The sequence below is a fragment of the Panthera tigris genome, chromosome D2 (assembly GCF_018350195.1).
Source record: "Panthera tigris isolate Pti1 chromosome D2, P.tigris_Pti1_mat1.1, whole genome shotgun sequence".
Classification (NCBI taxonomy): domain Eukaryota; kingdom Metazoa; phylum Chordata; class Mammalia; order Carnivora; family Felidae; genus Panthera; species Panthera tigris.
Genome location: NC_056670.1, coordinates 60741100 through 60768778, shown reverse-complemented (window position 1 = coordinate 60768778; position 27679 = coordinate 60741100). Strand labels below are relative to the sequence as shown.

The window sequence follows — 27679 nt, the reverse complement described above, 5'->3', positions numbered from 1 at the left end:
TTAAATATACTTTGTTTAATGAAAACTTCTAGTTGTGTAGTTGGGAATGAATACTTGACATGTTTCAAAAAGGCAACTACATATTCTCTGAAGAAATATATCTAACACACTTACTGTGTGCCAGGCACTGTGATACCTTCTGGGACCAAAAATAAATAAATAAATAAATAAATAAGCACAGGCCTCTCTTTTTGAGGGTTTTAATTCCATCAGTCAAGTTCCTGTGGCTAGTTTAGGTTTGTCATTTGGGGATAGTTAGAATTCTGCTTTTTAAAAATGATGCCTGAAACAACTGGCCTCTTTAGAAAAACCGGTGTGTCCTAGGTCATTGTGGCTTTTTCAGATTTTCAGTTCATACTATGTTTCCTAAGTGAAGAAAAATATTAAAAGTGGATTGGTTTTCATTTGTTCAGCAAATACTATTACGTTTTTACTATCTTTCTAGAAGAATGGTTTGCAGATGATGCACAGAAGTTCAAAATCCAGTTTCCGCACTCAAGCTCATATTCTTATCAGGAGAATAAGAGAGTCCACATGGAACAATTTAGCAAACCATTCAATAGTCTGTGATTACTTATGATTACATATAATTAATGACTTGAGGTTCTCTCGGTTGAGAACTGGTGCTACCTATAAAAGTAACTCACCTCGGGGGCGCCTGAGTGGCGCAGTCGGTTAAGCGTCCGACTTCAGCCAGGTCACGATCTCGCGGTCCGTGAGTTTGAGCCCTGCGTCGGGCTCCAGGCTGATGGCTCGGAGCCTGGAGCCTGTTTCCGATTCTGTGTCTCCCTTTCTCTCTGCCCCTCCCCCCCGTTCATGCTCTGTCTCTCTCTGTCCCAAAAATAAATAAAAAACGTTGAAAAAAAAATTAAAAAAAAAAAAAAAAGTAACTCACCTCTGAAAAAGGAGATATCCACTCCCAAGAGAAAGCAGTTATTTACAAAGAGCATCAGTTATTCTCACTCTGTACCAAAATGCATTTTGCTGAATTCTGAGGTATTCTCCATCCTTTCCTTTTATTAGGTTGGACCGACAGTTACAAGACATAGTGTACAAATTAGTGATCAATCTAGAGGAAAGTAAGTTTATTTTATTACATGGTTGTGAACCCCAGAATCTCTGCTGACTCTACTAGTTACATTTTAAGTGTAATTTAGTCTGTGTTTTATCATTTTTTAGGAGAAAAAAAGCAAATGCATGATTTCTATAAAGAAAGAGGTCTAGAAGTACCTAAACCTGGTAAGTTTGGGTGTATACCATAATGTATTTATAGATTAAAGACCACTAACTTAACGAAATTTATTCCCTATGAAATTATTTTTGGTGATAGCTTGTTTTCTTATGCTCAAAGAGCGAGAAAGATGATGAAATTAATGATGTGTAATTCAATTTAATTAATTATAAAAATTAAGGAGTACAGGCTCTGGAGCTAGATGGTCTGAGATTGATCCTAGCCCTGCCACTTTCTGTGTGACTCTGACAAATTACTTCAATGTCTCAGACTCCTCATCTATAAAGTAGGGATAATCATAGTACTTCCTAATATTGTTGTGAGGATGCATTGAGTAATACAAAGCACTTAAAACAGTGCCTGGAACATAGTAACTGTTCAGTTTTTGTGATGATGGTGATGTGATAGCTTAGAAATTAGATAAATTTGTGTTTAAGTCCTGGTTCTTCCACGTACTATATATTGCCTAATCTCACTTGAACAGTAATCTCCGTTTTTTTACAGTTTTAAGTAAAAAAAAAAAAAAAAAGGCAGTATACCTATGTCATGGGATCATGATTAGGGTTAAATGAGAATCTGCACGTGCAGTGCTCAGCATGACCCCTGAGCCCTTGCACACAATAGTGCTTGTTAAGGATTATCTACAACCGTTGTGTTATGAGCCCTCTCTGTGGCCCTGATAAACCAGCCCTGTATACCTGCCTTCCATTGTGGAGTGGTCCCCACGTGCAATTTCACTGGCTTTGACAGATTATTTAATGTTATTAAAGGGAGATTGAGTGCATTATCATCTTTTAAATAGTCAACATAGTTATAATATCTGTGTAATATTTTTCAAAGATCTCAATTCATGAAACTTTTATTCTAACCCAACTTTTTTGTTTGGCTTTTAAATAGCTGTTCCACAGCCAGTCCCTTCGAGCAAAGGAAGATCTAAGAAAGTCTTAGAATCAGTGTTTCGTATCCCACCTGAACTTGATATGTCTTTACTACTAGAGTTCATTGGGTGAGTACCCTTAATCTCTCTACCTCTTAACCTTAAAATAAAGAATTTGTTAAGTCCAACAGTTATGAAATCATCCTTAACGTAGGTAAAATCAAATTTTTGTGATATCCTTTTAAAAATTAATCATGAAATATTTAAGACTTAGAAAAAGGTCTAAAGAATAGCACTACACCACTTCTGTCACCATCATCAGGCTTAAGAAATACCACACGCTCGTATGGCACAAACCCTTCGGCCACCCCTTCCTGCTCATCCCTCTGTTCTTAGAGGTTAATAACCAGGCTCCTAAAAGTAATGATTGCGATTCCCATGGTTTCTTAAAATATGTTTATCACACGTATTTATCCTTAAGCAATGATGTAGAGTTGCTTTTGCCCATTTAAAAACTTTAAATGGTATCACTGTGTTTTCCAACTTGTTTTATTCACTCAGCATTGTGTGATTCATCCATGAGGAAATGTGTAATTCTAGTTGATTCATTTTCACCATTGCCTGGTATTCCCTTAAAATAAATATACCGTAATTTATCTTTTCTTGTACAGTTGAACTTATAGCTTGTTTCCAGTTTTTTGTTGTTTTTTTTTTTTTGCTGTTATAAATAATGTTGCTTTAAACATTTTTGTACGTATCTCTTTGTGTATATGTGAGATCGTTCTCTAAGAGTATAGATTTGCTGAGTTTTAGGATATATTTGTTTTCAACTTTACTTGGTTTTGCCAAATTGTTTTCTGAAGTGGTTGGATATCTTTCCAATTGATATAAATTGCTTCTTTCAAACTTTATATGTAGCATATGGTATATTCTATTATATTGCAACATTGTTAAATACAGTATCATCATAGAGTTGGCATGTATCAAACTGCAGTTTTCAAAATTCTTACATAGTTTGCAGAATAAACTAACATGCTTTTTTTAGAAAATCTAGATTTTCCATTTTGTGTCGCTGATGACTATTTTACTTTTCAGTAACTTTCTCCTTATAATTCTAGATCGCCTGTATCATCTATTTAGTATCTAGCTTGTGCTATGTTGTGTTTACCTCTTTATGTGGTCAGTCACCCTATGTTCTCGGCTGATATTAAGGACACCTAAGGGGCGAGAACACAAAGCCCATGTAGTAGTGGTTGATAACAAAATAATCCCTTTGGAGGAATGAACAGAAACTATGTAATACCAAACTTTAAACAAGCAATTTCTGATAATAAAGAATGTGTTCCAATCTAAAAAGGACCTGGTTAAATAATGGTATATAGCACATGAGTATGTGCTAATGTAACAGCATATATGCTTAAATGGAACAATCAACAAAATAAGAGAATACATCGCATGTGCCCATGTATGGTTTTTTTTTAAAGAGCATGGTGGGAAATATGTGTATATACATTTCTTTTTTACATGCACAGATCATTCCTGAAAGGACATATAAAAGAAATGTTAATGTGTTAATGGCAGTTGCCTCTAGAAAAGGGCAACTGAAGTCTGTGAGTCTACAGTAGGGAAAAAGTCTTTGCGTTGTGTTTGAATTTTTACTATGTAACCTGATTTTTTGTAAGTCTGTTTAATTAAAATTTGAAAACTGAAAGGAGTTTATATTTCTAAAAAATATTTTGGGGAAATGTAAGGTTTTCTACTGGTACACAGTAAGAACTGATGATCAATTTTTTATACATTTTTTGAAAAGTGGCAGGGATGTAAAGATGGCAAATAAGTGATGGGTATGCCACCATTACCTCTGTCTTTGCCCGCAGCAGAAATCAATAATAAATCATGGCAGGCTTTCCTGATGAGTGAGGATTGACCACAGTACTCAGGGCAGTCATTAACACTTACCAAATTTGTTTCATTAGCAAATTTTCCCTGCTGTAGAATAAAGAGCCCTCATGCTCTTTCCCTGCCATGGGGAGTCCCAGGGAGGCAGAGGCTCTGTTGCACTCAAGCTTCGCTCCACCGGTAACCCACCACCATGGCTGAGGAAGGCATTGCTGCTGGAGGTGCAACGGATGTTAATACTGCTTTACGAGAGGTGCTGAAGACTGCCCTCTCCCGCGATGGGCTGGCGTGTGGAATTCGCCAAGCGCCAAGCCCATCTTTGTGTGCTTGCATCCAAGTGTGATGAACCTATATACGTCAAGTTGATGGATGCCCCTTGTGCTGAATACCAAGTCAACCTAATTAAGGTTGATGACAACAAGAAACTAGGGGAATGGGTGGGCCTATGTAAAACTGACAGAGAGGGAAAACCCCATCAAGTGGTTGGTTGCAACTGTTTGGTGGTTAAGGACTGTGGCAAAGAGTCTCAGGCCAAGGATGTCATTGAGAAATACTTCAAACGCAAGAAATGAACAAATAAAAGACTTGGTTCTTGTTCTAAAAGAAGAAGAAGAAGAAGAAAAAAAGAAAAAGAGCCCTTGCTTGGAATAAGGGAGGATCTAGGTTTAAATCCTAGCTTTTCTGTTATCTAGTTTTGTAAACATTAACAAATTGCTTTTTGTTTATTCACAAGATGTTAAGGTCCAGCTACATACCAGCACAGCACTCTGCTAGTGGTTGAGAATATGGGTTTGAAGAAGTCAGCCATGGCCTTTGCCCTCACAGAACTTCTAGTCTCAGAGCTTCAGCTTCTCTATCTGTGAAAAGAAAGAATTGAGCCTTTTGTGTTGATGATTATGATGAGTAGTCTGACTCATAATATAGCCCTTTATCCATTTTCAACTGGTTGAGGGGAAAAAAGCTTTCAGAGTGGCAAGGAGTCTTTTTGAAAGAAAGCTTCCAGAAGCAGAGAGTCCTTTTGAAGTCACCAGTCCCCAGAGTTCACTACATGGAAAGGCTTTTATGTTCTCACAGAAGTCAGGCTACTGAGGGTAACGCATAGGCAGCTCTCTCATGGCAGGACAAGCGCAGATGAGTTTTAACCTGATGCAAGTACAAAAGCAAATTTGGTCCATCTGTTGACCCCACTTGAGTTGGAGGAGCAAAAAAAAACCGAGGTAGGTTCATCTCGTGGGCAGTGACTTTTCAACCACTGGAATATGAAGCTAGGTGCCCCCCTAAATTGGGTATGCGTGTCTTGTGATATTTAGATAGTCTTGTACTTCTTGTTTTTGTTCTTCAGTTTGTGTGTAAAGTAGAAGATTATAAAAAGAAATAACCTCAGGCAGGCAGTATAGTGTATATAGAAACCATAGACTTTGAAAAGTCTCAGTAACTAACGGTATATAACCTTTGGGATGTAGCTGAATTCTCGTCAATTTCTGTTTTTCTAAACTGGGAATCATAATAACATCTAACAGGAGTGTTTTAAGTATCAATTTATGGTATTCCTACCATGTCTAAACTATTAACAATGTATGAATATTGAAATAATGCAGGGTCATTCAAAAATAAAGGTTAAAGTACTCTGTGGTCCTGTAATATGTACATCTGCCTAGTGAATAAAATGGACTCACATGAGATCAGTATGATACAGCCAAAATTTAATGCAATCTTCAGCTCAGTAACACTTAGTCGACCAGGGAGTTGTTATCCAACTGTACGCTGTATTAATCCAACTAGTGTATTATGTTGAGCTCTGGGCACTACATTTTAAGAGAGAGGTTGGTAAAATGAGGTGTAACCAGAATAGCAAAAAGTTAGAAAACCATGTCATATGTGGTAAGGGAAGGAACAAAAATAGTCTGAAAAAGAACAATCCTAAGCCCCTTAAATTAATTTCAGATCTTTAGAGGGTTATCATATAAAAAGAAAAGTTGGATCTAGTTCACAAGAGTACCAAAAGACAAAATTAGGACTAGTAGGTGTAAGTTACAGGGAGAAACATGTTTGATTCAGTGCGAGCAAGCCATTTCTAACCAAGTTGCCCACAAATGGAATGAACTAACTTGTCAGTTGAGAAGTTCTCTCTTTAGGTGCTTAAGCAGAAGCCAGATGACTGTACATCATGGATTCTATAGAAATAATTCTTGTAACAAGTAGGATATTTTATTTTACAGCGCTAAGTTTATATTATATATTTTAGGTTTATATTACATTCATATGTATATATATATAACATTTATATTAACATACTGTGTGCTTATAATGTAGCTTTTATGTTATCTTTTAATATATTTCTTTATTATATTTGTATTATAAGAATATTTTGTAGATGATGCAATTGTGGTCTGGCCTACTCTTCACAACACTATAGGAAAGAATGTGGGTTCTGATGCTAGGTACACATGAGTTGGAAGCTTTATCACTTAGTAGCTCTGTGACCTTAAGTTACTAAACCTCTCTGAGGCTAATTTTCCTTATCTGTAGAAGGGAGATACTAATACCCGATATGCAGGGCTATTATGAGGACTAAATGAAAAGCATGCATCTTCTATGAAGACCTAATACAATGCCTGTGCATAGTAGATGATCAACAAAAGTTAGAGCCTATTGTCTCCTCATGACATAAATGTAATGGATTTAAGAAGTCCCTTTGCACTTCTAGGTGAAGAGCAAACAGCAAATCATGCCCATTATGCTATAAGCAAACTAACGAAATCTAGTAGCCTTCTTGTAAGAAATCTATCTTGTAAAGGTTACTGTAAAGAGAAAACACATTAATTATGATAGGAAAAAAAGAAGTCTTACTTTAAATTGGAAAATGTTAAAAAAAAATAAATTGGAAAATGTTAGAATGTAACATGCGGGGGAAACCTAAATATTAAGGATATACTCTTCACTCCTGGAAGTATACAAAGTAGTGTAAAATAGCGGAGAAAACTGCCTTTACCTTCCAGTAGGTGGCAGACGTGACAACCACATTTCTTTATTTCATAAAAGGGTAGGTGGTGGCGTTTTAAGATTAAATTGATGTTCCTCGAGCATTTATATCCATGTTATTTTTCTGTGTTTTATGATTTAACGTATAGTTTAAAATGTTGATTAATTTTGCTTTCATTTTTCAGTGCTAATGAAGGCACGGGACATTTTAAGGTATTTTATTTTCATTTACTTCACAGGAAGACCCTGTAGTACACAATTTGGTAGTCAGATTAGCAATCATGGAGATTGCTTTCAATTCCAGTAGTGTTTTGTGAATAAAAGTGGTAGAAATACGAAGTACGTTCAGTAATGCTGTCATAATAAGTTTATGAGAAAAGAGTTAATACGTAGGGATTTGTTATTAATACAGGACAGTGGTCTAAGGAAATAGAAGTGAGATATTTCTAAAACTCTAAAACCAAATACTAGGATAATTTGGTGATTTAAAAAAATGTTTCAAAGCATTTTTTGCATGGTTGGCATTTGGTTAAATATGAGCTTAAATTTTTATTTGCACATAACATTTTGGGCTCAAGGTAACCTGCCCTAACTTGTAACTTCATTTACTGAATTTTTAGAAGAATGAACTCCTTTGTAACATACGTAAGTTCAGAGTTGTCTCAAAGGCTCTATTATCACAGGTCCCATTGTACACAGTGTTGCTCCTATAGGATGAGTCATTCAGGAAAAGCTAACTTTTTTTTTTTTTTTTTTTGAAAGGGTAACTTTTTAAAAAGGGTTAAATCAGGCCTTATACTTACTTGGGATTGTAAATATATAAGGAAATAGCTTTGATCTGTTTGGATTTTTAGTGACTTTGTCAAAGTCTGTACTAACACTTGGGTGGATTATATCTGGTTCGGTATACTGTTTTGTGAATACAGTTGCTGAGAGACATGAACTACAGCACAGGAATAGGTGGCTACTTCTGTGGATGAAGTATATTATAGATGTTTCCCAGAGATCACAGTGATGGAGGGGATGCAGTGTTAAGTTTGGTAACTTTGAATTTATTCTAAGTTGTAAAAAATCAAATTTATGGCAATTAACTTTAGGAAGTTCTTTCATAGTAGTGTGGTGGGTGGGAAAGTGGCATATAAGTTTCTGTATGGGTCAAATATAGTGTCCTATGCTCCTAGAGTTTGCTAAAGATGTTTGTCCAATCATCTGTAGTAGCCAGACACCCAAGAGAGTGTAAAAACTTCATGAAGAAAGAGCTAGAAATTAATTAGCCTGTTGCTTCCACAAAAGCATATGGACCTAGAATATTTAAGTAGTTCCAATCCTAACACATTAGAAAAACATGACAATACCACCTGTAAAGCATTCTTGCCAAAACAAACAAATGTTATGCTGATCACACTCCTAGATTTAATTACTAATTTACAAGAAATCCAGGGATGTTAAATGACACTGTAAGAATATAATAAGCCAAATCTAGACAATGGAAACAATTCTGTTTGTTCAGAATAAAAGGGAGAGGTGAAGAGGGAACATATAGATAGGATGATTAATTAAAAGAGACTCAAGGGATGTAACTAACTACAATGTATGGAGTTTATTTGGATTTGATTTGAAAATGAACTGTAAAAAATTTATGAAAAAATAGCCCCAAATTGGAAACACCCCAAATATCCATCAATTGATGAATGAATAAACACAGTATGATATATCCATACAACAGAGTATTATTTGGCAATAAAAAGGAATCGAGTACTGATACATGCTACAACATGGATGAAGTTTTAAAATATGTTAAATGAAAGAAGCCAGGCACATATGCATGATTCCATTTGTGTGAAATGTCTAGAGCAGAGAAATTCATAGTAACAAAGTATTATAGATGGGTGGTCGCCGTAGTCTCAGGGCAAAGGGAGAAACTGGGAGTGATTTCTAATTGGTGTGGGGTTTCTTTTTGGATGATGAAGATGTTCTGAAATTAGATAGTGGTGATGAGTTGCACAATTCTACCAATAAACTAAAAACCATGGAATTGTATACTTTAAAATGGTGAATTTAATGATATATGAATTATATATCAATAAAGCTGTAAAACTTTTAAAAAGTAAGCCAAGATCTGATGGAAACTTTGAATAGAATTATTGTTCATAATATATTTAGGGTATGTATTTTGAGAGTATAAAAAATGTATCGATAAAAATACATGCATAAATTGGAATTTTAGTTTGAGTCCGTATTTGGTTTAAATTTTTTCATGAAATCTGTGTTTTATTTTTGTTTTCTCTTTAATGGTAGCCATAAAAAGAGTAAAATCATTTCCTGCTGGGTGAGAAAATTGAGACAATGGGTGAAATTTGAACATATACTAGATATTTTTTGATATCAAGGGATTTTACAGTATGATAATGGTATTATGTGTTTTTAAAGAGCTCTTACCTTTTAGGGATACATACTGAAGTATTTACAAATGAAATAATACATCTGGGGTTTGCTTCAAAACTAATGGGGGCAGGAAGTAGTTGCAGTAGGAAATGAGTGGGGTATATTTAAAACAAAATTGGCCTTGAGTTGGTAAAGCTAAGTGATGGTATATAGGAGTTTGATGATACTATTCTCTTATAGTTTTGAGGCATTAAATTTTCAGTTTTAATTGATGATACAGATGTTAATTTATAGGTTTTATGCCTATGAGAAGTGATGATGAATCTGTTGGTTCATATCTTTGAGTTTAAATAAATATGTCTGAGCAGGATGTTAAACTCTTTACCATGTAGACCTGTAGCATGAAAGTTATAAAGCCTGTTTGCTATATTCAATTTCAAAGTGTTTCACAAGGCAGTAATACAGTCCAGATAATGTTTCCCAGGAGTCATTTTTTTTAACTTTTAATTATGAAAAATTTTAAACATAGTGAAAAGTAGAACCTCCCTGTCACCCAGCTTTACCAGTTAACTAATGGCCAATTTAATCTGTACCTCTGTCCACTTCCCTATTATACTGAAACAAATCCCCAGCATTTTGCCACTTCATCTGTAAATATTTTAGTATTTAAAACAAAATTTTTTTTATTACTTATTTTTGAGAGAGAGAGAGACCGAGCCCGAGCAGGGAAAGGGGCAGAGAGAGTCTAGAGAGGGAGACACAAAATCCAAAGCAGCCTCCAGGCTCTGAGCTGTCAGCACAGAGCCCAATGCGGGGCCTGAACCCATGAGCTGTGAGATCATGACCTGAATCGAAGTTGGACACTTAACATATTTCAGTATTCTTGAAGGAAGACTCTCTTTTTTTTTTTTTAATGTTTATTTATTTTTGAGACAGAGACAGAGCATGAATGGGGGAGGGGCAGAGAGAGAGGGAGACACAGAATCCAAAGCAGGCTCCAGGCTCTAAGCCATCAGCCCAGAGCCCGATGTGGGGCTCGAACTCACGGACCGTGAGATCATGACCTGAGCTGAAGTCGGATGTTTAACTGACTGAGCCACCCAGGCGCCCCAAGAGTCTCTTTTTTTTAATGACCATGTATCATACCAAAAAAAAAAAAAAAAAAAAAAAAAAGTTACAAAAACGTCATTGTCATGAAAGATAAAAATAAAGTGGCAGATCTATTCTTTATTAAAGATTACAGAAACATAACAAAATGCAATGTGTGATCCTTCACTGATAGAAGAACAATTTACAATGGGTATTAGACAATTTATAAAAGAATTTGGACTATTTAGATAATTGTGTTGTATTAATGTTAAATTCCTGAATATTATATATGTTTCATGATAATTATATTGTAGTTATACAGGAGAGTCCCTTTATTCTGAGAAAATAATTGCTAATATGTTTAGGAGTAAAATATCTCAGTGTATGCACATAAATCATGTGGTCCAATAAAAAATTAACATGCACATATACATACATGCATATAGATTAGAAGAGATAAAGCAAATACCGCAATATATCAACAGTTTGTAAATTAGGTGAAAGCTATCTGGGTCTTCATGGTACTATCTTAAAACTTTGTATGTTAGTCATTTTACAAAAGGTTGGGGGTGGTGAATGAGATAAATTAACAATATTTTTAAGCTTATTTATTTTGAGACAGAGAAAAAACAGCGGAGGGGCAGAGAAAGAAGAAGAAGAGAGAGAGAGAATCCCAAGCAGGCTCCACTCTGTCAGCACAGAGCCTGATGCAGTGCTTGATTTCACGATCTGTGAGATCCTGACTTGAACCGAAATCATGTCAGATGCTTAACTGACTGAGCTCCCCAGGTGCCTCCAAATAACAGTTTCTTACTGTGAAGTACCTATTCATTGTTCAAATTTTTCATTGCGTCAATTACAGTGGGTGTTTCTCTCTCTCACTCTCTTTTTTTTTAAGTTGGTATATTTTAAGAGAGAGTGTGTGTGAGTGGGGAAGAGGCAGAGAGAGATGGAGAGAGAATCCCAAGCAGGCTCTGCACTGTCAGCACAGAGCCCATTGTGGGGCTAGAACCCCACATGTGGGATCATGACCTGAGCTGAAACCAAGAGCTGGTCGCTTAACCAACTGAGCCACCTAGGCACCCCACTTTTTTTTTTTTTTTTTTTTTAAACACTTTAAGTCAGGATCCAGATGAAGTTCACACATTGTGATTGGATATGAATGTCTTCAAATCTTTAGGTTTTCCATTTCTTTTTTTCTTGCAGTTGTTGATGACAAGGAGTCATTTGTCCTGTAGTTTTCTATAGATTGGGTTTTGATGTTGTATCACTGTGGTATAATTTGGCATGTTCTTCTGTCTTCTTTCCCATAAACTGATAGTTAAGTTCAGAGTGTTGATCATACAGGTTTGATTTGAAGGGATCAAGAATACGTCATAGGTGGTGTTTCTGTCTATCTAGAGGCACATAATATCTGGTTGTCTGGATCTCTTTATGTTAGCAACCATTGGTGCTCAGTGTCTAAGCCCATTAGCTTAATAGGGTTTGGAAAATGATGCTATCATTCCTGTTTTTTTAAGATTTTAATTTAAAATAATCTCTGCATCCAATGTGGGACTCAAACTCACAACCTCAAGATCCAGAGTCGCATGCTCCACTGACTAAGCCAGTGAGGCCCCCCCCGCCCCCACTTCTTTTACTAGTTAAAATACCTTTATAAAGAGAAACTTTCTTTCCTCTATTTGGTTAGCCAGTGGAATCGTTTTTATAGGAAAGGCAAGATAAATGCTTGATTCTTTCCCTTTACTTACCAAGCTCAGAGTAATGAGTTGGTTCATGAGCGTACTCCAGTCTTGGCCAAATCAAATAGGTTTTCTTGTTTTTGTTTTTACTTTAGTGTGAACTCCTAAATTTAAACATATTTGTGATTTAAACCTATTTTATTTATTACCTTTATTGGTGTTCAAATTGTCCTATCATAGGTATCATAGTCTGTAATACTTTCTTGCTATCTGATAAGACAAGATGTTCTATGTTCAACTTGTACATCTCTTGTCCCCCAGACATGGAATTAGTCCTTTCTCCAAGGTGTCCTAGTTCCTTTTGGTGTTTTTTTTTTTTTTCCTTAATGTTTGTTTATTTTTGAGAGAAGGAGAGGGAGACTGAATATCCAAAGCAGGCTCTGTGCTGACAGCAGAGAGCCCAATGTGGGGCTCAAACCCACAAATTGCAAGATATGACCTGAGCTGAAGTCAGACGCTTAACCAACTGAGCCACCCAGGTGTCACCCCTTTTGGTGGTTTTTAAAAATCAATCTGGCTACTGGGGGTTCACCTACCTATTGGGTACATAACAGTTTCTAGGCCTTTTCAGTTGACAGAAATAGGAATTTTTTCAAGGTAAAGTGTAATTATGAGTTGGTATCATCTCTTTAAAAGATCTGTTTAGTGGTATGCATTATCTAAAGCAAGAAAATAACTTTCCTAAATCTCCCTACAGATCTAAACTAGCTTATTCAACTTTCTTATAAAATTGGCCTTTTGTGTTATAGATGGTAGGGAAGATTGCTGTCTGTGCTTAATTTCAAAGAGGTATAAATCTGGATTTTTTTTTTTTTCCTATTTACAGATGGTAGGAGACTATGAGGTGTAGCAGAAAAGATAAGAGTTGACTATGTAGGTGAGAACTGTTTTAGAGCTTTAAGCAAAACAACAAAAACAAAAAACCCAAATTGTCTTCTAAAAAACTGAATGTGAATTATATGGAGGAAAAATCCAGTTAACTTGTGAACCTGGGGCATGAGGACTAAGTCAGCCACATGAGAACCCTGGCTTTGAAAGCCAAGACACGTTTTTTTTCTCTTTCAGGTGTTGGCAGATCTCATAATTCTGTTCTAGGTGATCTAAAAAGTACAGTATTGGGGCATCTGGGTGGATGGCTCAGGCAGTTAAGCCATCTGACTTCAGCTTGGTCATGATCTCACAGTTGGTGAGTTCAAGCCCCACATCAGGCTCTCTGCTATTATCACAGAGCCTACTTTCAATTCTCTGTCTCTCTCTCTCTCTCTCTCTCTCTGTCCCTCTGATGCTCGCTCACTCTCTCAAAAATAAACATTTTTTAAAAAGGTAAAAAGTAATAGTATTTATAACTTTAGCTAAGTTGGATTAATTTTAACAAACGCCTAGGGTGAGGTGTTCACTAAGAATTTAGAAATGAGAGAAATTGGACTGTCCTCTGCTGGTATACCTGAGGTAAGCCCAGGGAATTAACCTTCAGAAATGCTCTCTAGTTCAGCTGAGCGTCTGACTTTTGATTTCCGCTCAGGTCATGATCCCAGGGTTGTGGGATCAAGCCCTGTGTCCAGCTCCATGCTGAGTTGTGGAGCATGCTGAAGATTCTCTCTCCCTCTGTCCATCTACCCCACTCATTTGCTCTTTCTCAAAAAAAAAAACAAAAAACAAAAAAACAAAACAAAAAAAAAAACACTGGTTGCCAGACAGGCATAGCTAGATAATTCAGAATAGCAGCTTCTCAAGGTCCTTGATAGGATTCTTATGCTAACCAGTGCCACCTACAATGAGATATTTTCTTGGGGACTCCACCTGGGGCACGGCTGTACCTCCTTAGACTGCTTTAGCTTTGTGAGATGATTCCTGTACTTACAATAAAAGAGCGTGAAACTTTGCCATTTTTGTCTAGATTGTATCAGTATCCCATAACCATGGGATGAGGGTCTCTTATATAGACTTTCTTATGTAAGAGTCAAGTTCTTTTACATAAAGAGTGAAATGATCACAACACACCAGTAGTAAATATGTGCCAGGAATTGTTAATAGTTATTTACATACATTAACTCACCTTCCTCTTGATAAAATCTGTGAGATGTAGTAGGTGCTATTATTATCTCTTTCACAAATGGGGACAGAAAGGTTCATCATCTTGCCCAAAGACTTAGGGCTAGACAATGGCAGAACCAGGGTTTAAACGCAGGGGGTCTGTTTCTGGAGTATCTGTGCTTAACACCTATGCTGTCTGCTGCACTGTGGTAATAAGGGGTAGCGTTACTATAAGGGAATATCTTAAGGAACCAAACTACAGATAAGAAAGCTTGAGTGCTGTCATTTGAGACAAACGTGCACCTAATCTATTGTTCATGTATTCCTAAAAGGTACCCTTTTAGTTCTGATGACCTCAGCTTTTCCTTTGTGTTAGAGAGGAACATCCTTAAAACTGCCTTGGAGATGGAGTGCCTGGCTAAGTGTTAGCTTTTCCTTTAAGACCCTGTGGCATCTCCCCTATCACCTTAGACCATCGGATCAGATTCCAGCCACATATGTCTAGATGTCAGTCTTTTTATTTTCCTCTTAAAAAAGAAAACCGTTTATTTTGGAAAATTTCACACTTACACAGAAATAGACAGAATGGTAAAATGAATGCCCATGTACACGCTCAGCTTCAGTAATTATAAACTCACGGCCAATCTCGTTTCATCTATGTCTTCACCACTTCTCACAATTTTAAAGCAAATCTGAGACATTTTTATCAGTAAATAATCAGATTTGTTTCTAAGAGATAAGGACTTTTTACAAACAATAGGGATACTACAGTTTTGAAAACTAATAGTAATTCCTTAATCAAATATCCACATGCTACTTAAATTTCCAAAATTATCTCATGAAAATTATTGTATAGGTTTGTTTAAATCAGGACCCAAATGCGATCCATACATTGTAATTGGTTGACATATCTCTTATTTATATTCTTCACATCTTTTTCAGTCTAGACGTTCCTTCTCCATCTTGTTCTTTTTTTCCCTTGCAGTTTTTTTGTTGAGGATGCTAGATTGTTTTAGACATAATTTAGTCTTAGATATTCTCTCTCTGTCAATACATTTTACTCTTAAGTTTTATTTTTGATGAGGTATTAAACCAGTAAGCTTTTCTATTAAAAAAAATTATTGACATACTTTTCAGAGGGGAAGCTAAGCAAAAATTCCTTTTTTCTTCTTTGGTAGGTAAATGAGCTCAAATTTCATAGTAATTTTTTTCATAAATCTGTTGAACATCTTTATTATAAAATTTGCTTTATGATTTATACATTATATGTATTTATTCTGAAAATATTTATTTATGTTTATTTTTGTAGCCCTTGGAAAAGAAGTTTGTCCGAGTTTCTGGAGAGGCAACTATTGGGCATGTAGAAAAATTCCTCAGAAGAAAAATGGGTCTTGATCCAGCTTGTCAGGTAGAGTATATGTGTGTAAAAGGACAGATGAAGCTGTGAGATTACCTTTAGTATACTGAAGAAATGCTAAAAAGGATTGCATGCTGTGGCTTTTATGATATGTAGATAATGTAAATGCTAATTAAATATTGGGACACAGTGATTCCAGCCCCACTTGAATCACATTTGACCAACTGTCTGCTTCTCACTGGCATTGGTGACTGACTACCTGTCAGTGTCAGAGAAGAGCTGAGAATACGAGCCTCGGTTCCCCAAGGCTGTCTCTTTGATAGTGCAGAAGGTTGTTTATCACCCATCCTCTTCTCTTCAGAGGACATCCTTGCGTTTGTGACAAGCTAGGTCCAAGACACCTAGAAAAGTGAAATAGCTGTCTAATAGAGACCCTATTTGTTTTTTGAGCATTAGGAAAGATCTCCCATTCTAGCCATGTAGTATGTTCTTGTTATAAGGTAGAAACTCGAACCTCATGTATTGTTGAACATAAAGTCTAAATAGAATGTGGGTCACTGACAACGCACATCTATATAGTTTTGCTCTTTCATTACTTAAATTTTAAAGAGGATTTTGTTCTCCATCATGTGTAAAATTTGAAGAAATAATTTTTATTTAAAACACTATTTGCTATTAAGTTAACAGATATTTCTCATGGCAACTGAAAACTGGAAATAACTTACCTGGCCACCTTGTAGCCACAGCTTACCTGAGGTTATTGCTAGTCTTCTGGTAACTAACTAGATGGGGCGCCTGGGTGGCTCATTCGGTTAAGTGTCCAACTTCGGCTCAGGTCGTGATCTCGCAGTTCGTGAGTTCGAGCCTAGAGTTGGGCTGTGTGCTGGCAGCTCCGAGCCTGGAGCCTATTTCAGATTCTGTGTCTCCCTCTTTCTCTGCCCCTCCCCCGCTCACATTCTGTCTCTGTCTCTCTCTTTGTCTCAAAAATAAATATTAAAAAAAAAAAAAAGGTAACTTATTAGAGACCCCTGGACAAAGAATTGTAAGTGATCCCATAACAGTCTATTATTTCTAAAAGCAGAATTCAGAAGAGTGGCACCTGATTATATAAAGTAAGAAATGCCACCCAAGAGGGCTTTCTGTAGGGTATAGATTACTTCCTCTGTGGCTAGATACTGATCAGAACAGAATTACCATTTATAAGTTTCACATGTGGTGTTTTAAGAAATGTGGTTGTCAAATTGGTTTGGCTGTGTAAAAATGTAGGTTTTTTCTTTCATATCATAGAATTCAAGGCTTTCAGCATTTTGAAATAAAATTTTATATATATACGTATATATACATATATACACACACATATATAATATATATATATATATGTGTGTGTGTATATACGTGTTTATTTTTGAGAGAGAGAGAGAGAGAGAGACTGCAAGTGGGGGAGGGTCAGAGAGAGGGGGACAGAGGATCCAAAGCAGGCTTTGTGTTGACAGCAGTGAGCCTGATGTGGAGCTCGAACTCATGAACTGCAAGATCATGATCTGAGCTGAAGTCAGATGCTCAACCAACTGAGCCACCCCGGCACCCCTGAAATAAAATTATATAAAATTTGTCTTCAACATTTAACTTTCTGTCAGTTCTTGGCTTTCTCGGTAAATATTTCTTTCCTATTCAGGGACTATATAGGTGGCAACACTTATAAATTACTATTTCACCAAAATGTTGAAATGATGGAACAGAGAACTATCAAATATGCAGATTGTGACTAAAATTGTTTAGACCTTCTAAATCCAAGAGAGAGTAAACAAGAGTTACTTCTAATACGAACAGAACATTGAGCTAGTTAACCATTAATCAAAACAAAATGCTTGGTGAACCCAGTCACTTGAGCCTGCTGTGCTGATCTTCTTTAAACCAGTTATTCCCAAGTAGGAAATGTGTGCTCTGTTTATAGGTATGTGGCCTTCACTTAGGGTTATTTCTAGCAGGAATGAATGATTACTACAGGACTGTTAAGTAATAAACTACCTTAAAAGTTATTTGTGGCATACCAAAATAAAGAAGGAAGACAATTCTGATTAAAAAAATACAGATCATGTATTCTTACAAGAGATTTAAGTTACTTCAAAATCAGAAATCAGTAATTGTCTGGATAGATTCCATCACATAGAAATCCGAGTGCCTCTGGATTACTGTGGTTGAGTCAATGGTATATTGAACTCATGTCTTATTTTATTTTGTCTTATAGCTACTCTTGTGTTCCTGCATACATTGTTTGATCGTCAGATCTTATTTTTGTTTTATGAAACGAGACTTAGAAAATAAACATCACATTGATCACTAAAAATTCTTTATGTAGAATAAGTGATGTTAGATTTTATTGTTAATCCTACCATAATTAATTCCATCTTAAAAGATAGGTTATTATTTATTTAGGATATGAACTTAACCTTACTATTAAATTGTTTCCAAATCAATTTTTAAACAGACTCTAATGCATCATATGGTATGTCCCTACCATTTATTTATTACCTATTGATGCTAAATTGAGCATCTGTGTACTTGGCCTTAAGAGTACAAAGATGAGAGAGAAAATTTATGCCACCAAGGGACTTGCTTGTAGGGAAGATATACAAGAAAACAACTGAATGACAATAGGATATGGTGAGTGTGACAAGAGTGCAAGAGTGAATGATTTAACTCTGGAGGAGTCAAAGAATGGACTTGAAGAATGTATAGGAATTTGCCAGACGAAGAAAAAAGACTTTCTGTCAAAGAAGAGCATGTGTGAACAAGTATGCTACTAGCTCATTCAGTGAAAAATCCTATCTTGGAATCTGTAGTGTGATCTTGCTTGTAAAAAAAAAAGGGGGGGGGGTGGTTTGGGGCCCCTCGGTGGCTCAGTCGGTTAAGCGTCCAACTTCAGCTCAGGTCATGATCTTAGGGTTCATGAATTCAAGCCCCACGTTGGTCTCTGTGCTGACAGCTCAGAGCCTGGAGCCTGCTTTCGATTCTGTGTCTCTGTCTCTCTCCGCCCCTCCCCTGCTTGCACACTGTCTCTCTCTCTCTGTCTCAAAAATAAACGTTGAAAAATTTTTTTATATGGGTTTAAAAAAAAAAAAAATACAGGTTTTTCCTGCCTTCTTAGACTACCCTCACAGTCTGATTTCTGCTCTGAGGTTAGAAATATTACAGTTAACCTTTCTGCCTGAGACTTAGCTACTCCAGAGGTAGAAAGATTATACAGGAAAAGAGTTAATAAGCAAACCTGAGGCTGCTCTCTTTAGAAGGGACTGCTTCTACAGTTGGCCCTTGCCTACCTAGCATTTTGGCTTGCAGAAAGTTCCCAGTAAGGGTGTTTCACCATGCCTACACCATACAATGGATCTGTGATGAATACCTGCTTTCCTTCTGGGAGTCTGGAGCTTAGTACTTGTTACAGGCAGAGAATGCCAACATGAACAGCCCTCAGTAAAAACCCTGTACTCTGAACTTCAAATGGGCTTCCCTGGGCAGAAACATTGCACAAGTGGGCTGCATTTCCAGTGCTAGGAAAAGGAGTACTCTGGGTGTATCTTCTCCTGAACCGAGAGGGGGACCATAGGAAGCCTGTGTGTGGATTTGTCCAGACTCCACCTACATCTTTTTCCCTTGCTGATCTGGCCACATATCCTTGCTGTGTTGCTGAGTCCGTGAGTCCATCTACAGACTACCAAATATGTGGGTCATGTTTGTGGGAACCCAGAGATGTGACTCTGAATGAAGTAATTTATGAAATATTTACAGTCAGGTAACTTTTAAAAATCAGTGTTGTAAAATCAGAAGCAATTTAAATGTTTATCAGGGAAATGGGTTTATAGATTATGACATATTCAGGGGCACCTGGATGGCTCAGTTGATTGTCCAACTCTTGATTCCAATACAGGTCATGATCCCAGGGTCATGGGATCGAGGTCCGCCTTGGGCTCCATGCTGAGCATGGAGCCTGTTTAAGATTCTCTCTTTCCCCTACTTGTGCTCTTTCTAAAATAAAAAATAAATATAAAAAGTTATGACATATTTATACAGTGGAACACAATGTAGCTATTAGAGGTAACCTTGTACTTCAGAGATGTCTATGCTATATTAAGGTTTTTTGGGGTTTTAAAAAATTTTTTTAAATATTTATTTATTTTTGACAGGGAGAGAGACAAAGCATGAGCGGGGGAGGGGCAGAGAGAGAAGGAGACACAGAATAGGAAGCAGGCTCCAGGCTCTGAGCTGTCAGCACAGAGCCTGACACAGGGCTCGAACTCACGGACTGTGAGATCATGACCTGAGTCGAAGACGGACGCTCAACCGACTGAGCCACCCAGGCATCCCTAAGGCTTTTTGGTTTTTAAATAAGTTGTAGAACAGTTTACGTGGCTTGATCCCATTTTTTATTTTTTGTTAATTTTTTTAATGTTTGTTTTTGAGAGAGACAGAATGCAAGCAAGGGAGGGGCAGGGGGAGAGGGAGACAGAATCCAAAGTAGGTTCTAGGCTCCAAGCTGTCTGCACAGAGCCTGATACAGGGCTCGAACCCATGAGCTGTGAGATCATGACCTGAGCCAAAGTTGGACACTTAACCGACTGAGCTACGCAGGCTCTCTCATGATCCCATGTTTAAAAAACAAAACAAAAATCCCACATGGGCACATAGCATCTAGGGCCATCCACATCAAACTGTTAGTAACTGCCAACTTCTGGGGGTTAAGATTAAGTTGAAAAGAAAAATACAGTAACCAGACCATAAATGTATACCATGGGGAGAAGCCCATGAAGAGTGATGGTCTCTGGATTGCTGAATACTTAAAACATGATGATAGTTTCCAAATTCTTTAGTTTTTCATGGATCTGAGGTCTGTGCACAAAATATTCTATCATAGCTTTCAAATCATCTTGCAAACAAGGCTTGCTCTGCCAATGTTGAAACTAGTAGGTGTGAGACACAAAAGCTGGTACTAATTGGGGGCACCTTGCTGGCTCAGTCAGTGGAGCATGTGACCCTTGATCTCGGGGTTGTGGGTTCGAGCCTCACATTGGGTGTAGAGATTACTTTTTAAAAATCTTTTTTTTTTAAAGTTGGTACTAATTGGAGTTTATGCCTTAAGATCTAGCATGTGTGTTGACAAACTGGCCCATAGGCTAGATCTAGCCTGCCATCTGTTTTTATAAATAAAATTTCATTGGAACGCAGCCATACTAAGGCTGTTTTCATGCTATTGTGGCAGATTTGAGAAGCTATGACAGAGATCCTAGGGCCTACAAAGCCTAATATATTTAGTGTCTACCCCTTTATAGAACAAGTTTGCTAACCCCTGATGTGCACTTACGCTTTGGAGAAAGATAGACCTGGGGACAGACCTGGGTTTAGATCTGGACTTTACTAGTTACTAGCTTTGCGACTTTAGGAAAGTTAAATGTCTTTACCTCTTAGTATTTTTATCTGTAAATTGGGCATTATAATACCTAGCTCACAAGAATGTGAAGATTATATACATAGTATAACATACGGTATACGTAGTGGCTTCTCAGTGAAATTCAACTGCTTTTATGATTCTTCCCCACCTATGCTGAAGCTTTCAAGGAGATTAATAACGTTGGCATTGGACAGGAATTTTAGAGTAAACAGAATTTGAAAGTAGGAAGATCTGGTTAGAAGGGGATTTCAGCTTTAAGCCCAGGGGTAGCCGCTGAAAGGATGCTAGGAACACTGAGAGGTATTATGAAGAAAGAAGCCGCAGGACTTTTTAACTGATTGCGTATGAGAAGAAAGGGAAAGGAGAACTAAGAGTCAGAGGTGATATTCTATTCTGGGTTAGAGGACAAGAAGAACTGTCACACCATAAACTAAACAGTGACGTTAGGAGATGTAGTCAATGAAGGGATCTATATGAATAAGACATCAAGAACCTGACCCCGTTTTAAGGCAATGGGAAAGGAGCACTCCTTGAAAGACAAAGAAAGATTGAAGATTTGCATTTCTGTCTTAGCAAGTAAGTATACTGGAATCTTACTCCCTTGTAGTATGTCACTGAATATCATTCTTACTAGAGCATTCACCATAAAAGATTTATCTTAGAACTTTGACTTCCCAAAGAACTAAAAAATCTTAAGATGTTCCATTCATAAAACAGCTCCCTTAGTGTGCACTTGATGTCACTGTTAGACTCTTCATTGTTGGAAAGTGAGATAGTCCTTATAAGAGAATTATTCAAGTAACTAAAAGCCTTTTTAAGTATCATATACCCTTTTAACAATTTTAGCGTGGAACTTAAAAAAATGTACCTTCCCGTGCTGCCTTATGCTGAATATATCAAATGTGATTTTATTTATTCTCAGAGATTCAAGGGAACATTTTGAGTGCCTGCTGTACTATACTATTATCCTGCTATGTCTTCTAATACCCCTTCCATTTTACTTTATTTTTATAGCAAGTTTTTAAAGTATGTCTTGAGAGTGTTTAATCTGTCTAAAATAAAATAGCAAAGTCTAGTTTGGAAATAACTATGTAGGTTTTTCTTAATTTTTTTCATATGGTTTTTTGAAGCAGGAAAGCAATCTGATACTCTTATTTGCCCACAGGTAGATATCATCTGTGGCGATCACTTGTTGGAGCAGTATCAGACCCTAAGGGAGATCCGACGTGCGATTGGTGATGCAGCAATGCAGGTGGGTCCTAGACTTTATCGTACTTCTGCCTGACAGGCACGTTGTTTAATGAAAGAAATGTTATCAACGGTTTTAATAAAGGTTCCATAATTTTCTTTTTTTTTTTTTTTTTAAGTTTATGTATTTTGAGAGAGAGAGTGCAAGAGGGGAAGGGGCAGAGAGAGAGAGCGAGAGACAGACCTGAGCCAAAATCAAGAGTCGGACGCTTGACCGACTGAGCCACTCAGACACCCCTCGGTTTGTTTGATTATAGCCATCCTATTGGGTATGCAGTGGCATCTCGTAGTGGTTTTGATTTTATTTCCCTGATGACTAATCATGTTGAGGATCTTTTCGTGTGTTTACTGGCCATTTGTATATCGTTGGAGAAATTTCTATTTAGAACCTTTGCCCATTTTTAAAAATTGGGGATTTTTATTATTGAGTTATAAGAGTTTTTCATATCTTCTGTATACTCGTCCACTATCAGATATCTGATTTGTAAAAGTTTTCTCCCATTCAGTGGGTTGTCTTTTCATTTTCTTTGTGATGACCTTTGAAACACAAAGTGTTTATAATGAAGTGCATTTTATCTGGTTTTCCTTTTGCTCCTTCTGGTTTTGGTCTTTTTTTTTTTTTTTTTGGTTTTTTGTTTTTTGGGTTTTTTTTTTTTGAGTTTATTTATGTATTTATTTATTTATTTATTTATTTTGAGAGAGAGCGCGCGCACGCACAAGTATATGTGAACAAGGGAGGAGCAGAGAGAGAGGAGAGAGAGAATCCCAAGCATGCTCTGCCCTGTCAGCACAGAGCCCGACACAGGGCTTGAACTCAGGAACCACGAGATCATGACCTGAGCTCAGATCAAGAGTCGGTCGTTTAACCAACTGAGCCACCCAGGCACCCCTTGTTCCTTCTGTATTTGGTGTCATATCTGAGAAACCATTTCCTAATCCAGAATCATAAATATTTATACCTATGTTTACCATAGATTAATTTTGTTTATTCTGGAATGTCATGTAAGTGGAATCAAGTACTCTTTTGTGTCTGGCATCTTTCATCCCTCATATTGAAATTTATCCATGTGGTTACATGTAGCAATAGTTTGTTTCTTTTCATTGCTGCATAGTATTTCATTGTATAACATGCCATATTTTATCCATTTTCCTATTCATGGACACTTGGGTTATTTCCCCTTTTTGGCTAATGCAAATAAAGTAGCAGGGCATCTGGTAGCTCAGTCGGTTGAGCGTCCAACTTGAGCTCAGGTTATGATCTCGCAGTTTGTGAGTTCGAGCTCCACATCTGGCTCACTGCTGTCAATGCAGAGCCTGCTTTGGATGTTGTGTCCCCCTGTCTCTTCCTTTCCCCTGCTTGTACTCTCTCAAAAATAAATAAAACATTTTAATAAAAAAATACAAATAAAGTAGCTATGAACACAAGTATACATTTTCTTCCTCCTCATCTTTTTAAATCAGTTTTGCTTTCACTTACTTTGGACAACTAACTAGCAGTGGAATTGTTGGATCATAGGGAAGGTGTATGTTTTCTTCGATAGGAAACAAAGAATTGATATATTTTGATATGATTTTTGTGGCTGTACTTTACCACCAACCTGTAAAGAAATATGGCTGAAATTTCTGCAGCCTAATGACTGGTCTATTATGGAGAATTTTATTTATTTTTTGCATGGTTTTCTTTTTACCAATTTGCTACAGATTTCCTTGCACCCACCACTCAGATTTAATGAGGGTTGGTAACACTTTATTCTTTCAGATAGGAAGATGTAAAATTCACATCACTTTAAAAAGAAATTTGAAACAAAGGAAAGTGTTAATACTCGATAAAACTGAGTACTGGTTACAAAAGTGTTATATTAATCTTTGTACTCTGAAAAAAAATTTTTTTAATGTTTATTTATTTGAGAGAGAGAGAGACAGAGAACACAAGCAGGGGAGGGGTAGAGAGAGAGGGGGTCAGAAGATCCAAAGCAGGCTCCATGCCAACAGGAGTGAGCCCAATGTGGGGCTCATACTCATAAACTGAGATCATGATCAGAGCTGAAGTGGATGCTCAGCCAACTGAGCCACCCAGCCACCTCTATACTTTGAAAATTTTTTAAACCTTTAGGAAAGTCATAGAAATAGCACAGTGAACATTCATCTATGCTTTACCTGGATTCACCAGTTTTTTGTTTTATTTTTTTTAAGTTTATTTTTATTTTATTTTTTATTTAAAAAAAAAAATTTTTTTAACGTTTATTTATTTTTGAGACAGAGAGAGACAGAGCATGAACAGGGGAGGGGCAGAGAGAGAGGAAGACACAGAATATGAAACAGGCTCCAGGCTCTGAGCTGTCAGCACAGAGCCTGATGCGGGGCTCAAACCCACGGACCGTGAGATCGTGACCTGAGCCGAAGTCGGACGCTTAACCAACCAAGCCACCCAGGCGCCCCGATTCTTATTTTATTTTTTTAACGTTTATTATTTATTTTTGAGAGACAGAGAGAGTGTGAGCAGGGGCAGGGCAGAGAGAGAGGGAGACACAGAATCTGAAGCAGGCTCCGGGCTCTGAGCTGTCAGCACAGAGCCTAACATGGGGCTCAAATTCAGGAACTGTGAGATCATGACCTGAGCCGGGGTTGGATGCTTAACCACATGAGCCCCAGGTGCCCCTTAAGTTTATTTATTTTGAGAGCAAGTGAGCAGGGGAGGGGCAGAGAGAGAGAGAATTGCACACAGGCTCTGCACTGTCAGCGCAGAGCCCAAAAAGGGGCTCAGTCTCCCGAACCCTGAGATCATGACCTGAGCTAAAATCAAGAGTCGGACACTTAACTGACTGAGCCACCCAGGCACCCCTGGATTCATCAGTTTTAACAGTTAGGATTCCATTGGAGAAATAGAACCCAAATGAATATTACAGAATTATACCTTAAACAACTGCAGGGGCCGGTGAAGAAGTGTATTGAAAGATAGTGCCTATGGACCAGTAGTCATTGTAAATCAACAGGGCAGCAATTGGAAGAAAAGACCGTCATGAGTGGGGAATAGTGAGAATAAATTGGAACCTGTAAGGAGAAACTGGAATGTGTGTCTCATCAGTTCCATCTTCAGTGACATGGGTGATCTGTAGACAAAGCTGGTGGTCTTTGGCCCAGAACTCAGAGAAGCTGAAGGTGGAGCTCTTGTGGGAGCAAGAGGAATTAGTGGCAGGCCTGGCTGCCTTCCTGTCCCTACAATGTGAGCCAGCATACCAGCAACAGTGTGTATAAGCTGAACGAGCATCGGGTGCTCTGTGATGACCTGAGCATAATGGCTTCTGCCTCCTTCCACTTGGCACATCTTATCTTACACAAATCTCTCTTGGCTAACCTAACAGGGAAGGGATTTGGGGGAACATAGTTCCAGTTTGGCCAAGTTGACCTAGCAAAATGCAAAAGCCTCACAATCTAAGTGTTGGTGTGGGTGTGGAGCAACTAGAATGTATGTGCGTGGTTAGTGGAGGTGTGAACTGGTTCGGCCACGTGGGGGTTCTTTTGGTGGTACCTACTAAAGCCGTGGATGTACACCCTATTCCCCAGCAATTCCATTCCCGAGTATAGACTCAATAGAAATGAGTGTTATGTCTACCACAAGACATGTACAAGGTAGTTGATAATAGTTTGATCATGATAGCCACAAACCGGAAGCAACCCATACGCCCAACAAAAAATGAGTAAAAAATTGTGACATATACATACAATTTAATACAACTACCATATACATCAACATGGATGAATCTCACAGACATGATAGTGAGCGAACTAAGTAGGGCCCAAAAGAATATACAGCTGATCAATGCAGATTTGCTTACTCATTAATATTTTATTGTAACCTCCAAATTAATACTAATTGCCATTTCATGGTCATTCACAGTTTTTCATAACTTTTTAAATGGCATTTGGATTTCTTTTTTTTTTTTTTTTTTTTGAGAGAGAGAGAGAGAGAAAGCATGCTTGAGCAGAGGGCAGGCAGAGAGAGAGAGAGAGGGATAAAGAGAATCCCAAGCAGGCCCCACACTCAGCGCAAACCCTGATGTAGGGCTCGATCCCACAACCATAGGATCACGACTCTAAGCTGAAATCAAGAGTCAGACACTCAACTGACTGAGCCACCCAGGTGCCCCAGTATTTGGATTTTTTAAAGAAATTACAAATTTTGTAATTTTGCTAATGAAACTTATATGTAATTGAGTATTAGAAAGATGCTCCAAGGTTAACTGTTCTTTACTGCAATATTATAGGTTGTAATTATCTTTTAGTTTTATAGGTATCCTTTAGTTGTGATAACAGTTTGTCAGAGTAACAAAAGTAATTAGCATACCATGATTGGGGACCATTACTTTTTTTTAATGGCTGTCATTATTAACTTGAATTTTATATGTGATTTACAAAGAAGAAAGAGGACTTTGTCACCTTTCTGTTTCTTTGAAAAACATAGCTGGCTTTTCCTTGAGCAAGAAAAAGGACATGAAGTTGCATGGAATGTAATTATTTTTGCAACATAGCCAGCTTAGTGATAGAATGAAATGGTGTTAGGACTTAGTCTTGAAGTTATTTGGGTTGACAAGTGAAAAGAAAAAGGGAAATCCATTGATAAGCCTGCCAGACTAATTAAGGAAAAACACATATATGATGTGAAATTGCTTAGAGCTCAGAAAAAGACAATACCACTAATAATTAACATTTCTTGAGCTAAGTAATCTCTATACCCAACATGGGGCTCAAACCCACAACCCTGGGATCAAGAGTCACACTCCACTGACTGAGCCAACCAGGTGCCCCAGAACATGTGTTATCTTGTGTAAGCCTCACAACAACCTTAAAAGATAACAATTAATGGGGTGCTTGGGTGGCTCAGTTAATTAGATGTCCAACTCTTGATTTTAGCTTAGGTGGTGATCTCACAGTTCCATGGGATCAAGCCTGGCGTAGGCTTCTGTGCTGATAGCAGAGCCTGCTTGGGATTCTCTCCTCTCTGTGCCCCTCCCCTGCTCATGCTTACTCTTCATCTCTCTCTCTGTCTCTCTCTTTCTCTCTCTCTCTCTCTCAAAATAAATAAGTAAACTTTAAAAAAGATAACAATTACTATCTCCTTTTATCTTTTTTAAAATGTTATTTTGAGATACTTTAAGACCTAGAGAAAAGTTACAAAATAGTATGAAAGTTCCTATGTAGATCTCACCCAGCATCCTTTAGTGTTAACGTCTTCCATGACCACAGTACAATCATCAAAACTAAGATATTGACATTGTTACAATACTGTTAACAAAACTGCAGACATTGGATTTTGCTACTTTTCCCATGGTTGTCCTTTCTCTGTCCTAGGATCCACATTGTATTTAGTCATCGTGTCTCCTTGTCTTCTCCC

At 37.4% G+C, this 27679-nt stretch overlaps 1 protein-coding gene, 1 long non-coding RNA gene and 1 pseudogene across 2 annotated transcripts in view; 2 read left to right on the top strand and 1 right to left on the bottom strand.

The window, feature by feature from the left end:
- The window catches only part of PCGF6 (polycomb group ring finger 6), a 34322-nt gene that overhangs the window by 1493 nt on the left and 5150 nt on the right, over window positions 1–27679 (top strand). Inside the window, exons 4-9 of the mRNA XM_015536726.2 lie at window positions 1024–1079; window positions 1180–1239; window positions 2129–2237; window positions 7175–7202; window positions 15549–15647; window positions 22205–22291. Of these exons, the coding sequence (XP_015392212.2) occupies window positions 1024–1079; window positions 1180–1239; window positions 2129–2237; window positions 7175–7202; window positions 15549–15647; window positions 22205–22291 (439 nt within the window). The remainder of the gene's footprint in view (window positions 1–1023; window positions 1080–1179; window positions 1240–2128; window positions 2238–7174; window positions 7203–15548; window positions 15648–22204; window positions 22292–27679) is intronic.
- Window positions 152–5095, bottom strand: LOC122231718. The gene is made up of 3 exons (XR_006208948.1): window positions 4763–5095; window positions 896–1069; window positions 152–366 (listed from the first exon to the last, which is right to left on the bottom strand). It is a non-coding gene; the product is annotated as an uncharacterized LOC122231718 (long non-coding RNA).
- On the top strand, window positions 4106–4759 carry LOC102968261 (annotated as a pseudogene).